Source organism: Furipterus horrens, unplaced genomic scaffold (genome assembly GCF_987537825.1).
Source record: "Furipterus horrens unplaced genomic scaffold, mFurHor1.1.pri manual_scaffold_3, whole genome shotgun sequence".
NCBI lineage: Eukaryota > Metazoa > Chordata > Mammalia > Chiroptera > Furipteridae > Furipterus > Furipterus horrens.
The window spans coordinates 193,586,888-193,601,548 of NW_028327173.1; the positions used below are offsets into that span (position 1 = coordinate 193,586,888).

At 40.0% G+C, this 14,661-nt stretch overlaps 1 protein-coding gene across 4 annotated transcripts in view; it reads left to right on the forward strand.

Annotated features, from left to right (window-relative positions):
- The window catches only part of NRXN3 (neurexin 3), a 1,415,138-nt gene that overhangs the window by 357,552 nt on the left and 1,042,925 nt on the right, over positions 1-14,661 (forward strand). For 2 of the 4 annotated variants that reach the window (XM_090271250.1, XM_090271251.1), the window contains exon 1: positions 11,246-11,407. In XM_090271250.1, the coding sequence (XP_090127376.1) occupies positions 11,306-11,407 (102 nt within the window). In that variant the 5' untranslated portion in view covers positions 11,246-11,305. Of the gene's footprint in view, positions 1-5,114; positions 5,417-11,245; positions 11,408-14,661 lie in introns of those variants that run through there. The other 2 variants (XM_090271249.1, XM_090271252.1) reach the window with 2 other exon arrangements.

Here is a 14,661-nt window from a genome sequence, read left to right on the forward strand (position 1 = left end):
AGAATCAGGGAATGAGAATCAGGGGGCTGAGGTTTTGGCATTGGCCCAAGTGCTTCTTAATGCCGTGGATAACCTATCTAAACTCTGTGTGCCTCCACATTGGTGTTACCATAGCAAAGTGACCTCACAGAGTGCTGAGAGAATACAAATAATGCTTAAGAAAGCATTTGGAAGTTTATGATCTTTTAAAAACTGAACATCTGTTTGCAGATGGACCTCAGATCCTTCTCTACCCAATCTAACTTGTTCTCATTTGAGCTCTTTTATGTCGGATGCCATGTCCTTGTCCCTTAATTTTGACCTCTGGCCCTTGGTTTTTCATGTTTACATTGGGATCTTACTATCCAGACTTTGGTTCTCTCCCATGATCTCTGGTTTGCCAGCACCTCTGCCTCTAGGTTCCTCAGGTTGTCTTTTCTATGAATCATTTGCTTCCATTCTTGCCCAAATGCAAATCTCGCTTGGGAACTGTCTCACCATCTAGGTGAACCAGCCCCAGGCACCCCCTGGAAAAATAGTTCAAATATTTCTGATCTTTTCACTGGGCTGTTTGCTTTTCGTTTTTATTTGCTTCCCATTTACTATCAATGCAGTCTTTAAAAAAATACAAATCAGACCCTCCATTTTCTCAGTAAATTTATGCAATGGTTCCGCATAACCTTCAGAATGAAGTCCAGGTATTTTAATCTCAAAACCTAAGACAGTAAGCTAATAGGAACCACAGACCCAATGAAACAGTGATATTCATTTCTCCACACTTCTTAGATTGCATAGTAAAAAAAAATACCATAATGAATATTTTAATCTGCTTTGGAATTTCTCAGAGAAATAGAGTTATTATATAAATCACCAGTTGAGTGTTTTGGGGGGATGAAAATAGAATTGAGTAAATGCTTGTTAATGCTGTGTATATATATCAGTCCTGGGATTAACAAGCCATTCGAAAGATCAGCTCTTTACATATCTTATTTGTCCGATTTAAAATTTTGAGTTATATGTATCTAGATTGCATCTAATGTTTAATCAATTGGACACTTAAATGATTTGTTGTCATACAGAGTTGAGCTCTGCTTTTCATGCAGTGAGAATAATATTTTTATTTTAACACTTATGCAATTGATTGCAAATTTTGGAGTGATATAATTTAAGTGGATCTAAACAGTCCATTAGCCACGTCAGTGCCTGTCCTCTTGCCAAGCCATAGCTTTATGCTAAGCCGTTGTGTACCGTGTTACATAATCCCCTGCATTCATTTTCTCTGCCTATTCAGCTTGAATGCATACAAGGTGGCTGCATTGTCTCTTTAACCTCCTTCCCTGTGTAAACACTAAGTATAGAAACACAGATTTTTGGGCAGTATTACATTTTTTTAATGCAGAGTTTAGAGAATCAAATGGGCTTCGAAATATGGGTTTGTCACTACTTGGTTTTGCACCTTTCAGTTATGTTCACTATCAGCTTAGTATAGTTTTCAAGGTGATAAGAAAGTGCCCAAACCTTAGCTACTGAAAGGAAATTAAGACAGATTGGGATCATAGGAGAAAAAGGTCAGTTGTGAAAGTCTTCAGAGGAACAGTTTCTTCAAGGTCCTTACTCTGTCTCCCACCAGGCCCCTTACTTGCTCTTTTAAAAAGTGGGTCATGCACTACCTATGCTTCTCTTCCCCATAATAATCAGGAGGACAGTATCCCATGAATTAAAACTGATATAAGCCCTGGCTGGTGTGGCTCAGTGGATTGAGTGCTGGCCTGTGAATGGAAAAATTTCTGGTTCGATTCCCAGTCAGTGCACATGCCTGAGTTGCAGTCCAGGTCCCCTATTGGGGACATACAAGAAGCAACTGATCAATATATCCCTCGCATGTCAATGTTTCTCTCCCTCTCTTTCTCCCTGTTTTCCCCTCTCTCTAAAAATAAATAAATAAACTATTTTTAAAAAAGATATAATCTTATCTAGAATATGATTTGGAGAGTATCTTTCCATTGTCTCTTGTTTGTTGACAAGTGGAGGGAAGTGCCCAGTGTTTGGGGTGCCTTGGTGGCCCCCTCCCGCCCAGGTAAGGGGTAAACTGGAAAAATTCATCATGAATGGAGAGATTGGGAAAGTTGTCACCTGTTGCAGCAGTTTTCATTAGAAACTTGCAAAAGAATGTGCTGGGCTACCTTTGATTAATTTGCATGGATATTAGCAGAAATATGCATGTGATTTACATAGATCCTTTTTCTCACCTTGGTTTTGCTTCTTGTTTATTTATTATAATATTCTTTTCTCTGCAGTGAAGTGGTTTTTCTTCTATGGCCATCCATATAAAACAAGTTCTTTTGTTTTAAACACACCCAGATTCCAGGGGAGGAAGGGAAACATTTCTTTTGTTGAGTGAGTGTGATTTACATAGGGTGGGGGGGCAGGTTTTTGGCTCCATTTATGCAAGTTTTGGGATGGCTTATAAGTCAGTACATGGTTGCATGAAATTATGTATTTTCTTTGAGAAGTTGAGTAGGAGCATGTGGTATATCCAGAGTGATGGGCAAAAGGAAAGATAACTGATATTTATTTACTCATTTTTCTTTTAAACTGATATTTAGAGAAAAGTCAGAGGTACTAAAAGTCCAGGATAACATTAACTGTCTTTGGCAACTCATTTATTTCTGGTCACCAGTTTCTTCCTTAATAAAACAAAGACATTAAATCAGACAATTTCTAAAATCCCTTATAGCTCTAAAATTTATTATATTGACAGACTCCTTGGTCTAATTATATGAAACATATTAAGCACCACGTTGCAGCACATTAAACAATATCCTGGTACCTTGCTGTTCTGTGTCAAGCCTTCCCCTGTTAAAGGGTACATGATTAATTTAAGCTTCTCTTTAAAAACCTCCTTTCCTTGCTCATTTATCTCTGTTCAGTAACTTAAATGTTTATAGAAGACACCTATTAATATACCACACGTGGTGCCAAAGACAGGCATAGTTCTTGGCTCTGTGCACATTTGTGTCTGTAGGAAAAGAGCTTGGTAGTGATGACTTCATTTGATTTACCATCTTCTACTCTCTCAGAGTCACCTCCAGGGCTACTGAACAAGGGTTTGTCCAGTTGTGTTTTAACAGAGCCTTTTCTTCAGAAATAAGAGGAGAGATCATGACAATAGACAGAGCACTTAGGGTGTTGGTTGGATCTATTTCTAATGTACAGATAGTGTTGAATTTCTACTCTGTGAACTTTGGGTGCTGTTTTGGTAAAATGCATCAGATATAGGTTCTGTACTGAGTAGCACTTGCTTCTTATAGTATATGTATGAGACACTGTGGTCATTTATAAGTGGACAGATCCCTTTTGCTTATACCAGTGTGTGTGTGCAAACAGAAATATGCAGGTAGACACATGTCACTGAGGCATCAAGAACATACAGGACACACTTCATCACTTCTTTAACTCTCTGGAGTATGAAGTTGGAGTTCATGTTTTAATGATGTCATGATGCTATGATTAATTTAATAGTACATAGTAGGTGGTTATCTCTCCACATTATAATAGTGACTCTTTTCTAACTCTTACTTCATGATGAGAAAATATTTATTTTTCACTTAAGTGACTGACTGAGGGCTGTGATGGTTGATAAGGATCTAAGTTGAGGTGGAGTTGGCTTTGGATGATAAGGCTGAAGTGTGGTTCTAGAAGGGAAAATAGAATTCTCTCAACCTTAATTTGTAGCTCTCACTCTTTAGAAGGAAACTGAATATCAAACCTTGTATTATTGCCCATTTCCTTTTCTTAATGAGGTACTTTAGGTAGCTTTTGACCAATCCTGATATAAAGTTGGCCATTCTAATTGAGGCTCCTGGGCCGTGGGACAAATGGGAGTCCACAAGCAGTGTGTTGAAATTATATATCAAAGTAGCAAATGATTAAATAAAAATATATTCCATCCTTTTATCTTGAAAAGTACACATGGTAAGCCAGGTTCGCATTTGGGATTTTCAAATTCCTCAGAGTTCTGCAATGGAAAATGTGAGCACAGGGAGAACCAGCCCCTCTGGTCCTCAGTCTGTTTCCTGTTCCTTTCCTCTTTCCATCATTGGCTCCATCTGTCTCACAAAGGGGTCTGGTCTAAATGCATGTGGATGCCCCAGCCCCTGAGGCCATGCTCCATCCAAAGCCTTGCAAAAAGTTCCCCATCACTATTCCTCAGACTGTAAGGTATGCACATTGACAGCATGATTTTTTTCCCCCAGAAAATAGATACAGCGGAGAGACCAGCACAAGTCCCAGAAACAGAATTGGGGCTCTTTGGGTAGGGAATTACAGGGTCCCAGTGTCTGAAATATGGCTTTGAAAGAGAGTATGGCTCCAGTGGAATGTCATCTTGGCCTTGTGGACTCCTAGTCTTGTGGGGAGAGATGGTATGACTGGGGCTATCTAAAATGGGAGACGCCAGAGCAGAGGTGCCTTTGTGTCTAAGGGAGGTAATCCTGTCCTGTCAAAGCATATTACCAAATTCCATTCTGTTTGTTTCCCTCATCTGCTTGATCACCTTCTCAGGTACACCATCCTATTTAATAACCCAGTCATGTTCCACTGGGCTTAGAACACTACTGTGGAAAACAAAGTTAGCTGGGTTATTGATGGATACCAATCAGATCCAAATCTTTCGAGGCAATTGATTTTTAGTTTTTTGTCAATAAATGTTACCTAAAGCTGAAAACCCTTTTTCAGAACACTTAATTATCCATTCTAAACCAGCTCTTCTACAAGCATTTAATAGCCATCATTGAAGCAAAAGCCATGTAGACCTTACTTTGCCATTTTACATGAAACTTCCCTGTAGATCTGTTTCTGAGAAAATGTGGAGGAAACGCAGCCAGCCCTCCTATGGTGTTGTGTGGGTCTTCTACCCTTGTATGGACATAGAGCTTCTCTGCAGTTCCCTTCTCTGCTGGTTTTCCTGGTACTTAGATATGTCTTGTGGGGAGAGTTGGAGGGAGTGTCATGTTGGTTTCAGCCCAGTGGCGGGGGCAGTGCTCTGGGGGTGTGTTCTCATTGCTACTTGCAGAGATCTCTGACTCATGCCAGTCAAGTGTTGATTGACTGCTTTCCTGCTTTTCTTCCTGCAGCTCGAGAGGAGAATGTGGCCACATTCCGAGGCTCAGAGTACCTATGCTACGACCTGTCTCAGAACCCGATCCAGAGCAGCAGCGATGAAATCACCCTCTCCTTTAAGACCTGGCAGCGGAATGGGCTCATCCTGCACACGGGCAAGTCGGCTGACTATGTCAACCTGGCTCTGAAGGATGGCGCGGTCTCCTTGGTCATTAACCTGGGGTCCGGGGCCTTTGAGGCCATCGTGGAGCCAGTGAATGGAAAATTCAACGACAACGCCTGGCATGATGTCAAAGTGACACGCAACCTCCGGCAGGTAACGCTGAGGGGAGAGAGCGCTTGGGGGCTCATCTTATGTAGTCAGGGAGGAAGTTTGTGCAACAGGTGATCCATGAGGTGGAGAAAGGTATAGATACAGGTTTGGATTTGTGGAAGTCTAACTTTCCCCCAGTCTTTGCAATAAACAAGGAAAATTATTAAAATGTGCTTCTCTCTGTACTTCAGTTCTCCATTTGTGCCTGTTATTTAAGAAAAAAATTCAATTGTATAGATAATAAAAGTTATAAGTGCTTTCATTCTTTTTTTCTGCATTCCTTTTAATCATTTTCTTAATTACAAATTTGAATCTTGTTGTGTTATTGTTAAATTCAATTAGAGACAGTGTTTTGTTTTTGCAGCTTAATAGGTTTTCTTCATTCTTTGAATATATGTTTTCCTTTTTAATTAAGTTAGCCATTGCCATGATGCCATAATTTTAATTCCCTCTAGAAAAAGTCTTCCTTTTTATCTTCCTTTTCATTTACAACCCCTCACCCATTTTTATTTTTTCAGTTGGTACGTTAACCTCTAGCCTTGGAATGAATTAGCTGGAATCTTTCTGAATTCCTCTGTTTCTTTGTTCCTTGGTGCGGTGGTCCTACTTTATTGCCCATGTCTCTACCTCCAAGACTCTTCAGTTGATTGGGAGGCCTGGAAAGTGGAAGGACCCAAATAAAAAAGTCAACTTTGGAGCAGCCTTTCCTGGTTCTGTCCGTGCTTGAGAACTCCCATCGCTTGCCGATTCTAAGCAGGCAACTCCGTCAGGTGACCACATGCTCAGAAAGTCTCAGCCCTGGGAAGCTGTTTCAGTTTCATAACTAACAATAATGATGATAAGAAAAACTAACCAGCCCACTTCAGTTAAAGAAAGCTTTTCCTATAAAAGTCAAGATTGATGCTGAGGCTGACTTTTTCCAGGTTGCTATTTTCACTTGGTTTTTCCTCTGGAGAATTTGTCATGAAACCCAGTTAGATAGCATTCATCCTTTATTAATCAGAAAACATTGTGCACATTTCTAGAAAGTGCTTATCAAATTTTCTTCTGAGACATGATTGATTTAATGATTTGAATGTCAATATAAACTCCTAGGAACTGACAAGTATTTGCATGTTTTCTGATTGATAAAAGAGTATCTGCTTAATAATGCTAAAGGAATGGAGAAAGCTCACACACATTGGAAATATGCAATCGGAGCATCTATTTCCATAGTTAAGTATGTCAAGAAAGCCACCTGGGTCGGGGAATCTAATTTATCTGTGGAAGTCACCACATAACACAAGATTTAGAGTCCTAGTCATCTTAATAACACATGGACTGAACGTTTTTCAATCACTGTTCAATGTTATTTCTCCAAGGCCAAAGAACCCTATTGCTGATATTTTTCATCATCATCCCCATCTACACTTACTCAGAAGAGAGACCTTCTCAACTGTCAGAGAGCTCAAGTCAGATTTCCATTTGCTAACATATAAGGGCTTGATATAGTTGAGTTGTAGAGTTCAGACCAAGTGATATATGACCTTTTGCCAGTTTTGAGTGACAGGTACACAGTAACACCCTTCAGACATTCATCAGTGGAGGGGGGAATGTTTGTGTCCTGTGGTTCTCACCAACCAGTCTATTTCTCTAACTCTCTCCTAACCCTGACACTTCCTTGCCATTCTAGAAATGATTCTCATTAGTTGGAGAAAGGCTTACTTTTATTTCTACTAAGACACTTTTCCAAAACAGAATTGGGCCTCCATTCAGTCCTTTAAACTGAAGGTGATAAACCAAACTAGTTCAGATATCGATTGTGCTGTTTGAATCAGCAAGCAGAGGAAAGCAGCCCCTGAGGGTGTCTTTTCCAAGTTCTAGATCCAACTGCTCTCCATGCCCTTGGACAAACCATTTAACCTTTCTACACCACCATTCCCACTTGTGAAATGGTGATTACAATCCTCCCGGCCATGTGCCGTGGCTAAATATGCAAAGTACATTATGTTCCAGAAGGATTATAAGCTCATCCATGGTCTGGTGCTAGACACACTGTGACATGCGCACAATATACAGGCTGAGTGTTTTGTCACAAAGGTGACTGTGTCTGTCACCAAGGATGCAGCCAAGCAGAGCTCTCAATTCTATATGAGGCTACAGAGAGGCCCTAGGGTATTGAGGCATTTATTGACAGAGGAAGAATGAACCTCACAGAAAAAGTGCACCCAAGATTTGACCTCACTGAAATCCTGACAGAATTTTATAATCCAAATGCAATCTATTGAAGAGGGAAATTTCAGAGGAGCAGAGTTGATTTTGTAAATGCAATCCTTTCAACACTGAATCATCTAATATTATTTTGCCCATTAAAAATCCATTGATAACATACTTTTGAGTTCCCTAGGATACATTTGCAAGGGTGGGAAGCCCCTGTCAATTTCAATTAAACTCTAAACTGCTGCATAAATATTTGAAAACAAGTTTGTGGCTGCCTCACCTATTTTTTTGGTAAGGTTGAATAGCTTCTGTGGCAAACATTCATTTGAGGAAAGCTTACTTGGAGCTCATTACCAGATGGAGCAGAACTTTCCCTATTTCTTTCTTTATAGTCATCCACTCATGATTCTGTCTTTGAGCCAAGTCAGGGTCATGGCCAGGCACTTTATTGGGGGTTCTGATGAAAGGAAGGAGTGGGGAGTATCTGTTCTAAAATATAACTGGGATTAGGGAACCAGGGTAGTAACATATTTCTGTGAGATTTAAAATTTTTTTTTGGTTTTGCTTTTAAAAAAATTTTTTTATTTTTGGTCCATGACTGACCTTGCCTGCATCTAAGGTCATGGCCAACACATGAATTTCTTTACCTCTGTATGCCAGTTTTGTCAAATCACAAACACAAAACTGGGGTTACCAGTCTTCCAGCCTTCCAGCCTTCCAGCCTCCCGGCTCAAGGTGTGTTGGCAATTTAGGGCTCAAAAACAGCAAGGAGGAGATTAATTCCAGTGCCTCTGTTCTCCTATTTCACCTGTGCTAGCCATACAAGAAATTGCTTAAAATGCTTAAAAGCTTGAAAAACATTCTTAAAGATGAATGGGGGTGAGAGGGAGCGGGGGAGAGTGATTCCAACAGGAAGCATTTTGGCAAAGGAAAATAACTTCCTTGGTTAATAGAGGAGACTCCAACCATTTTGATGCATTCTAATCATACAGTTATTTTAAACTGAGAGAGGAAAAAGAAAAAGAAGACTGTTGCCCTCCTGCCACACACATCCATGCAAAGTCAGTGAGGTTGCAGATCTTTACCTGTGGAATCCCTGAGTAAGGTACATAATGTAGCCTTCCTGTGTTAGATGTGACTGGTACATCTTTTAAGTTATTTCCATTCTAGGAGAAAGTCATGACTGCCTCTACATGTAGTCAGAGTCAGGTGTAAAACAAAACAAAACAAAAACAAGCAGCAACATATTGGTATTTCTGCTCTATATCTACATGTGGAATGATAAACTTTGGGGGTCTTTTTTTCAGGACAGGTGCAATATGTATTGCTAGAGGGTGGGAAGGAAAAGGGGGTGGTATTCTTTCAGAAGAACCTGTGGAAAGTAAGTACGATGCTAATTCTAACTGGGGTGAGGTCTGATCTGATTGGCATTTGGAAGAAGTGGGGAGTGAAAAGGAAAAGGAGGACTGCACCTCCTTTCCTGGCTGTGCCCTGGGAGCCGAGGTTTTCCATAGAGTCCTGGTCTCATCGTCTTCCCCACTCTCTTTTTCTGTGTTGGGTGCCTTTTTTTTTTGAAAAACTAACACAAGATCATTCATGCAATGTGTCATTTTACTAACCAACTAATGTACTAACACCCTAACGACTCATCTTTGTTTTTTAGTTTTTTTAATTAACAATCGTTCTGTTCACAATTTTTAATTTCCTTTCTTCCCCCTTTTCCGCAAAGCACTCAGGCATCGGACACGCTATGGTAAACAAACTACATTGTCTGGTAGATATCATTCTTATTGTCTCTTTTTTTGGGTTTGCCGTGTGTTGCCCCCCCATTCCTCCCTAATCCCTCTTTTATCTTTTATCCTCTTTTAGAATTGTTTCTTCTTCTTTTAAAATTTTTGTTGAATTAAATGCCAATTTTTTCTTTTTCTTAAAAAAATAAAAAACAAATAATGAAGGGGATACATCTGTCCTGCAGATGATATTTGGACAAGTTTGGTTGAAATGATTTCCTTTTCTCCTGTTAGTACTTTTGTTTTCAAAAAAAAAAAATTTTTTTTTAAGGAAAGTTTCTCCATTTATCTAAATTTGCTTTTTTAATTTAATTTATTTTATTTTTTATTTTGCAACTGGAAAGTTACAGACTAGGGACCACAGGATTTCTACTGAGGACTTTCCTAGTCTCTGAGTCTTCCTCTCCCTCACTCTCCCTCCTTTCTTTTACTATCCCCGTTCTTTAATCCCTGCTTTCTTCCCCTTCCGTGTGGCCACAGCTGCCACAGGTGACCTGGGGAGGACAGTACTCTGCTTCCTATATTCTTCCTTTCCCTTCTTAACCTCCCCTCCCCACCGTGGCCGAAGGGAGCTCCGCCAGCTGTGTTCTCCGTCCACACTCTGCATGGCATGCCCCTGTCTCGTGGATTTCCCCATCAGCATCTGATTTGGTTCCCTCATTTTACTCCTCATTACTAACAACCTACCAAACTTTCAATTCAAGTCCACTTTCTACTCTCTCTCTCTCTTTTTTTGTCTCCACTTTGTTTAATCTTCCTCTCATCCTTCATATATTTGGGGGTTGGGTTTGGATTTTTTCTTTTCTTTTTTTTTGAGTGAGGGAGGTGGCAGGCAAGGGAAAGATGACCCTTTAGTTTTGAGTGATCTTTTTTCCATATCCCATCTTGTTTTTCAGCTGTTGCAGTGCATGTACGGGTGACGTGGATTTTGATTCTTTCTTTCATTTTCCCTCACCCTCTCCCACTTCCCTCCCTGTTTTCTTCTGCCTTCCCTCTGAGCTCCAGATAATTTTTGCATGGGTGTGTCAGCGTATGGTGTGTGCACGCTCTGAGGCCCTGTTTCTTCTCTCTGCCTTCTGCTCCTTTCATGGATGTTGGGTATATGGGCGTTCTTTCTTCCCTGTGGGCATTATTATTATTGTTTTGGTTATTATGCGTTATCATTCATTTATTTTCGTTAGAGTTGCCTTCTTTCTTTTCTTGGTGCTGGTAAGGGCAGCGAAGGGAGGGCAGGGGCTGGTGTCCTGGGGACGTCCATGGCATGTATCATCCATGACACATCAAAATCGAGGCCCTTCTTCTTCCCTACCCGAATGCATGCTTGTCAGTGTGGTGTGAGTCCAAAAAGAAACAAATAAAAGAGAAAAGAAAAAAGAAAAGAAAAAAGGAAAAGAGCCATCAACAACCAAAGACCAACCCCTAACAAATCCATCATCAATTGTCTCCTTTGCTGTTTTTCACTACCACCATAATTAACAATCATCAAAAAAAAAAAAAAAAGATCATTTTTCCAAAGAACTGAGACAAGTGATGTCGTCTGAGGACAGTTCCATTTTCTAGCCTGACTGAGTAAAGAGTACAGTGGGTAGAGTAAGTTGCTCAGCTTGGCAGTTCCAGCAAGGTCTGCTAGGAGTCTGCAGGGCAATGCTGTAGGCATGGGCCGTAGGGAAAGCAGACCAGAAAATGGAACTTGGTTGCACATACCAAAATCAAACCAAATTAGGAAGAATACCTCACCAAAATGTTAAATGCAAGTGAAGCCACAGGTGGGGGAAGCCACTGGATTTTGATAGGACTATAAAGTTATTGTTGGGATTTTTTTGCCCCTCTGTCCCTTTACCAGGTGACAATCTCTGTGGATGGCATCCTGACCACGACGGGCTACACTCAAGAGGACTACACCATGCTGGGCTCGGATGATTTTTTCTACGTGGGAGGAAGCCCCAGTACCGCTGACTTGCCAGGCTCACCCGTCAGCAACAACTTCATGGGCTGCCTTAAAGAGGTAAAGTTCACACATTCCATTTAATGCTCTGACTGTCTAAGAACAAATGAACTTTGCAGTTCAGTTACTGGCTCTGTCATCTCCTCTATTCTATGAGACCACAGGTAGTAGCAGAAAAGACTTTGGACTTGAAGTAGAGTCCTAGGTTTTGGTCAGAGCTTAAGCTGGTTAAATGACCTTGGGTTCACCACTGAAGTGCTCTGAGTCTCTCACTAATGGGGAATCTTATTTCTCAGGTAGCTGTGTTTTATAAGTTAAATAATACATATAAAAAGACTTTGAAATCATAAGGAACTAGGCACTTGTAAAGTTTGATTTTGTACATTTGATTTGGCACATATGGAAAGCTCTAGCTAAAAGTGGTTCTATTTGTGGGTGTGTGTCTTGTCTGAAACATTTGTGTTGTTTTACCTTGTCCAAGTTTGGTGTTCCCAAGAGTCTCATTATTTGAGATGAAGGAAAATTCTCAGAATGTAACATTAAGGCCCAGAAGACTGGCTTTTCCTTTTTTTTTTCCCTCCTGAAAGCTAGCAGCTGTGAGAAAGCAGTGGGCTTTGCCATTACTCATTTATACTATTGTAACTGATGTGTTGGGACTTCTGTCTGAGAGCAAAGGAGCTGCAGTCAAGTGTAAGTTCAATCACAAAGGTCAACTGTTGAGGCAAAAAAGAACCAGACTTGATTTGATAGAATTCTTTCAGAACACTGTGTCATCAGAGCAGTATGCTGTACATTTTTGTTCAATACAAGCTAAGCTCTATTGAACTTACCTATACCATTTCTGTGTGGAAATTTTTGAGAATCTAACAGTGCTCCTTCTTGTAGGTAAAGATATTTAAGACATGTTATGAGCCTCGTCTCAGGATACATGTTTTATGCTTTTCTGAAATTTGTTGAACTTCAGTTATACATGAAACGGCATTGCATCTTTGTTCATTCACACCCCTCAACTGTGAGCCATGTCCAGACGGGAGCTGTGCCTATCACAACTGGTATATATAATAGGTACATATTAGGTATTTATTGAATGGATAAATTTATCAGATAACCATTGGGTACCTTTTCTGTGCTGTAACTAAACTTAGTGTCTCTTCACAATCCATGGTCCCTCTACTTGAAGACTTTATAATCTAGGAAGGGAGATGAGATTGGTAAGGGAACAATTACAGTTGAAAACAGCATGTGTTCAGTGCCACAGACTAAATGTTCCAGTTGAGTAGAGGAAACAGGTAAGTTTTAGGTGGGAACCAGTTTTGGAGAAAAATTGATGCCTGAGCTGGACATTGCTGCCATAAATGATGTATAACTAGAGGGGAAGGGGTAGGAAGGGGAGACAGGACAAAGGAGGGAAAAATTCAATTGCAGCTTTTTATTGTCTTTGGTCTGAAGGACAAATAATAGAAGAGAACCCCAAGAGTGCTTTCCTCTCTCTGCTGGACATTACCTAGGCTTCTGTGGACCACAGAGACTCTACTAGTTGTTCCTGATGGAACTGCAGTAGACAGAATTCGTTTTCCATGGGATTTACTCCCATTTGGATAGAATAAAGGCATGAACTACTCGGTGTCTAATGAACCCTGAAAGGCTCTTAAACACTGTTAAATCACCCTGGATTGGAATTGCTCTTTCATCAGAAATAGATAGGAACATTCTGTTACCACATACGTGGCTCAGGAATGAATGAGGCATTGATTGCAGTGGAGAACTCATCCATTTTTGTAGGGAAACAGCCCTGAGCAGGAGTTTCTCCAGGACAGGATCTAAGGGTGGCCTCTAGGACCAGTCTTTTTCTGATTATATTATGTATTTTGAGACAAAGGAGTGCTTTCCCAAATCTGTCAATCAGGAAGGATGCTCTTGAACATTTTGAAACAAGACTCTTCAAAACGTGAAAGTATCTCTAATAACTTTATTCATGCAGATCCTAAAATAAATAAAATAAATTTTCTGTCCCTCACTGCCTCAGTGGAAAACAGACAGCTTCAAAAGTCACCTAATAGCTTAAAAATTAAAGGCAGTTCTGAAAAAACATAATTAACAATAGCAATAAAAATATACACATTCCTTAGCTAGCGACATAAATCTGCATTTAAATCCAGATTGATTTAGAAAAAAAAAAAAACCGTCTAAATCGTTGAGGGAAATGGTGGGCACAATGAGAACTTTATTAGCTTTTGTTCCATCTCTCCTTTACATATTGAGTATTAACAGTCTTCCTAAGGGACTTGGGAGGCTTTTTATTTGTTTCAGTGTTTTAAACAGATACTTTTGAGTGTAACGTGGTCCTGGCACATCCTTTCTTTACATTTAATCATTACAATTCACTTCTCTGTGGGCAGGGCTGTGAAGTTCTTCTCTTGTTCTTGCTCTTTCTCTTGGACAATTTAATGAACAACAAAATCTTCCAACTATGTTGGGACTTTCTCCTTGGTAAATTCCACTTACCCATGTTAACTATTTGCCTTTAGAACAGTCTCCAGTTACCTTAATTTCTTCTTCCTTTCTCTATTTCTGTCTTCTTTTTTCTGTCTTCTCTTGTTATTTGTGACTCTCAGTTACCTTAAGCTGAGCTAGGTGCTTTTATATGTAATTTTTTTCAAAATGGGGACATGGTAAAGGGACTTTGAAGCTCTGTGGTACTCACAGTTTCTGTGTGGCACAGAATAAGTTGTATCTTTGGAACTACAGTTACTTCACATCTGAAATTTTAGTTCTGGCTCCACTGTGATTTCACCTGTGTGCACACCTCTGAACTTGATGTTCCTGTAAAAGCCACAACAAAGAGTGTCCGTGTTGTTATCAAACTATTGTGGTTCTACACACTGTGGTATCAGTGTAAGCTTTGTGTCTAGTTAGACATCACAAAGTCAGGATTTTATTCCTCTTCATGTTTTCACAGGCCTGTCTTATTTTTGTTCTTGAGTTTCCAGCTCCTAGAATGGCTCTTGGCCTAGTGGGCATTCCATAAAAACAGGGGTGGGCAAAAATAGGTTAATAATAATAATAATAATAATAATAATAATAATACAGTTGTTAGTAAATAATAATACAAGAATGAACTCCGTTTTGTGTGCTCACATCTGTAAACCTACTTTTTTCCTGAGTGCAGTGCAGTAAAAATTTTAAACAGGTCCTGACACAGCTTTCAAGTCCAAACCAGCCATGGTGTTGTACTTGGTGAAGGCCCTCTTCCCCTTCCTCCCCTTCTCATGCAAATACTCCCCACACAGAGACTGACTCTGTTTCTCTCATAC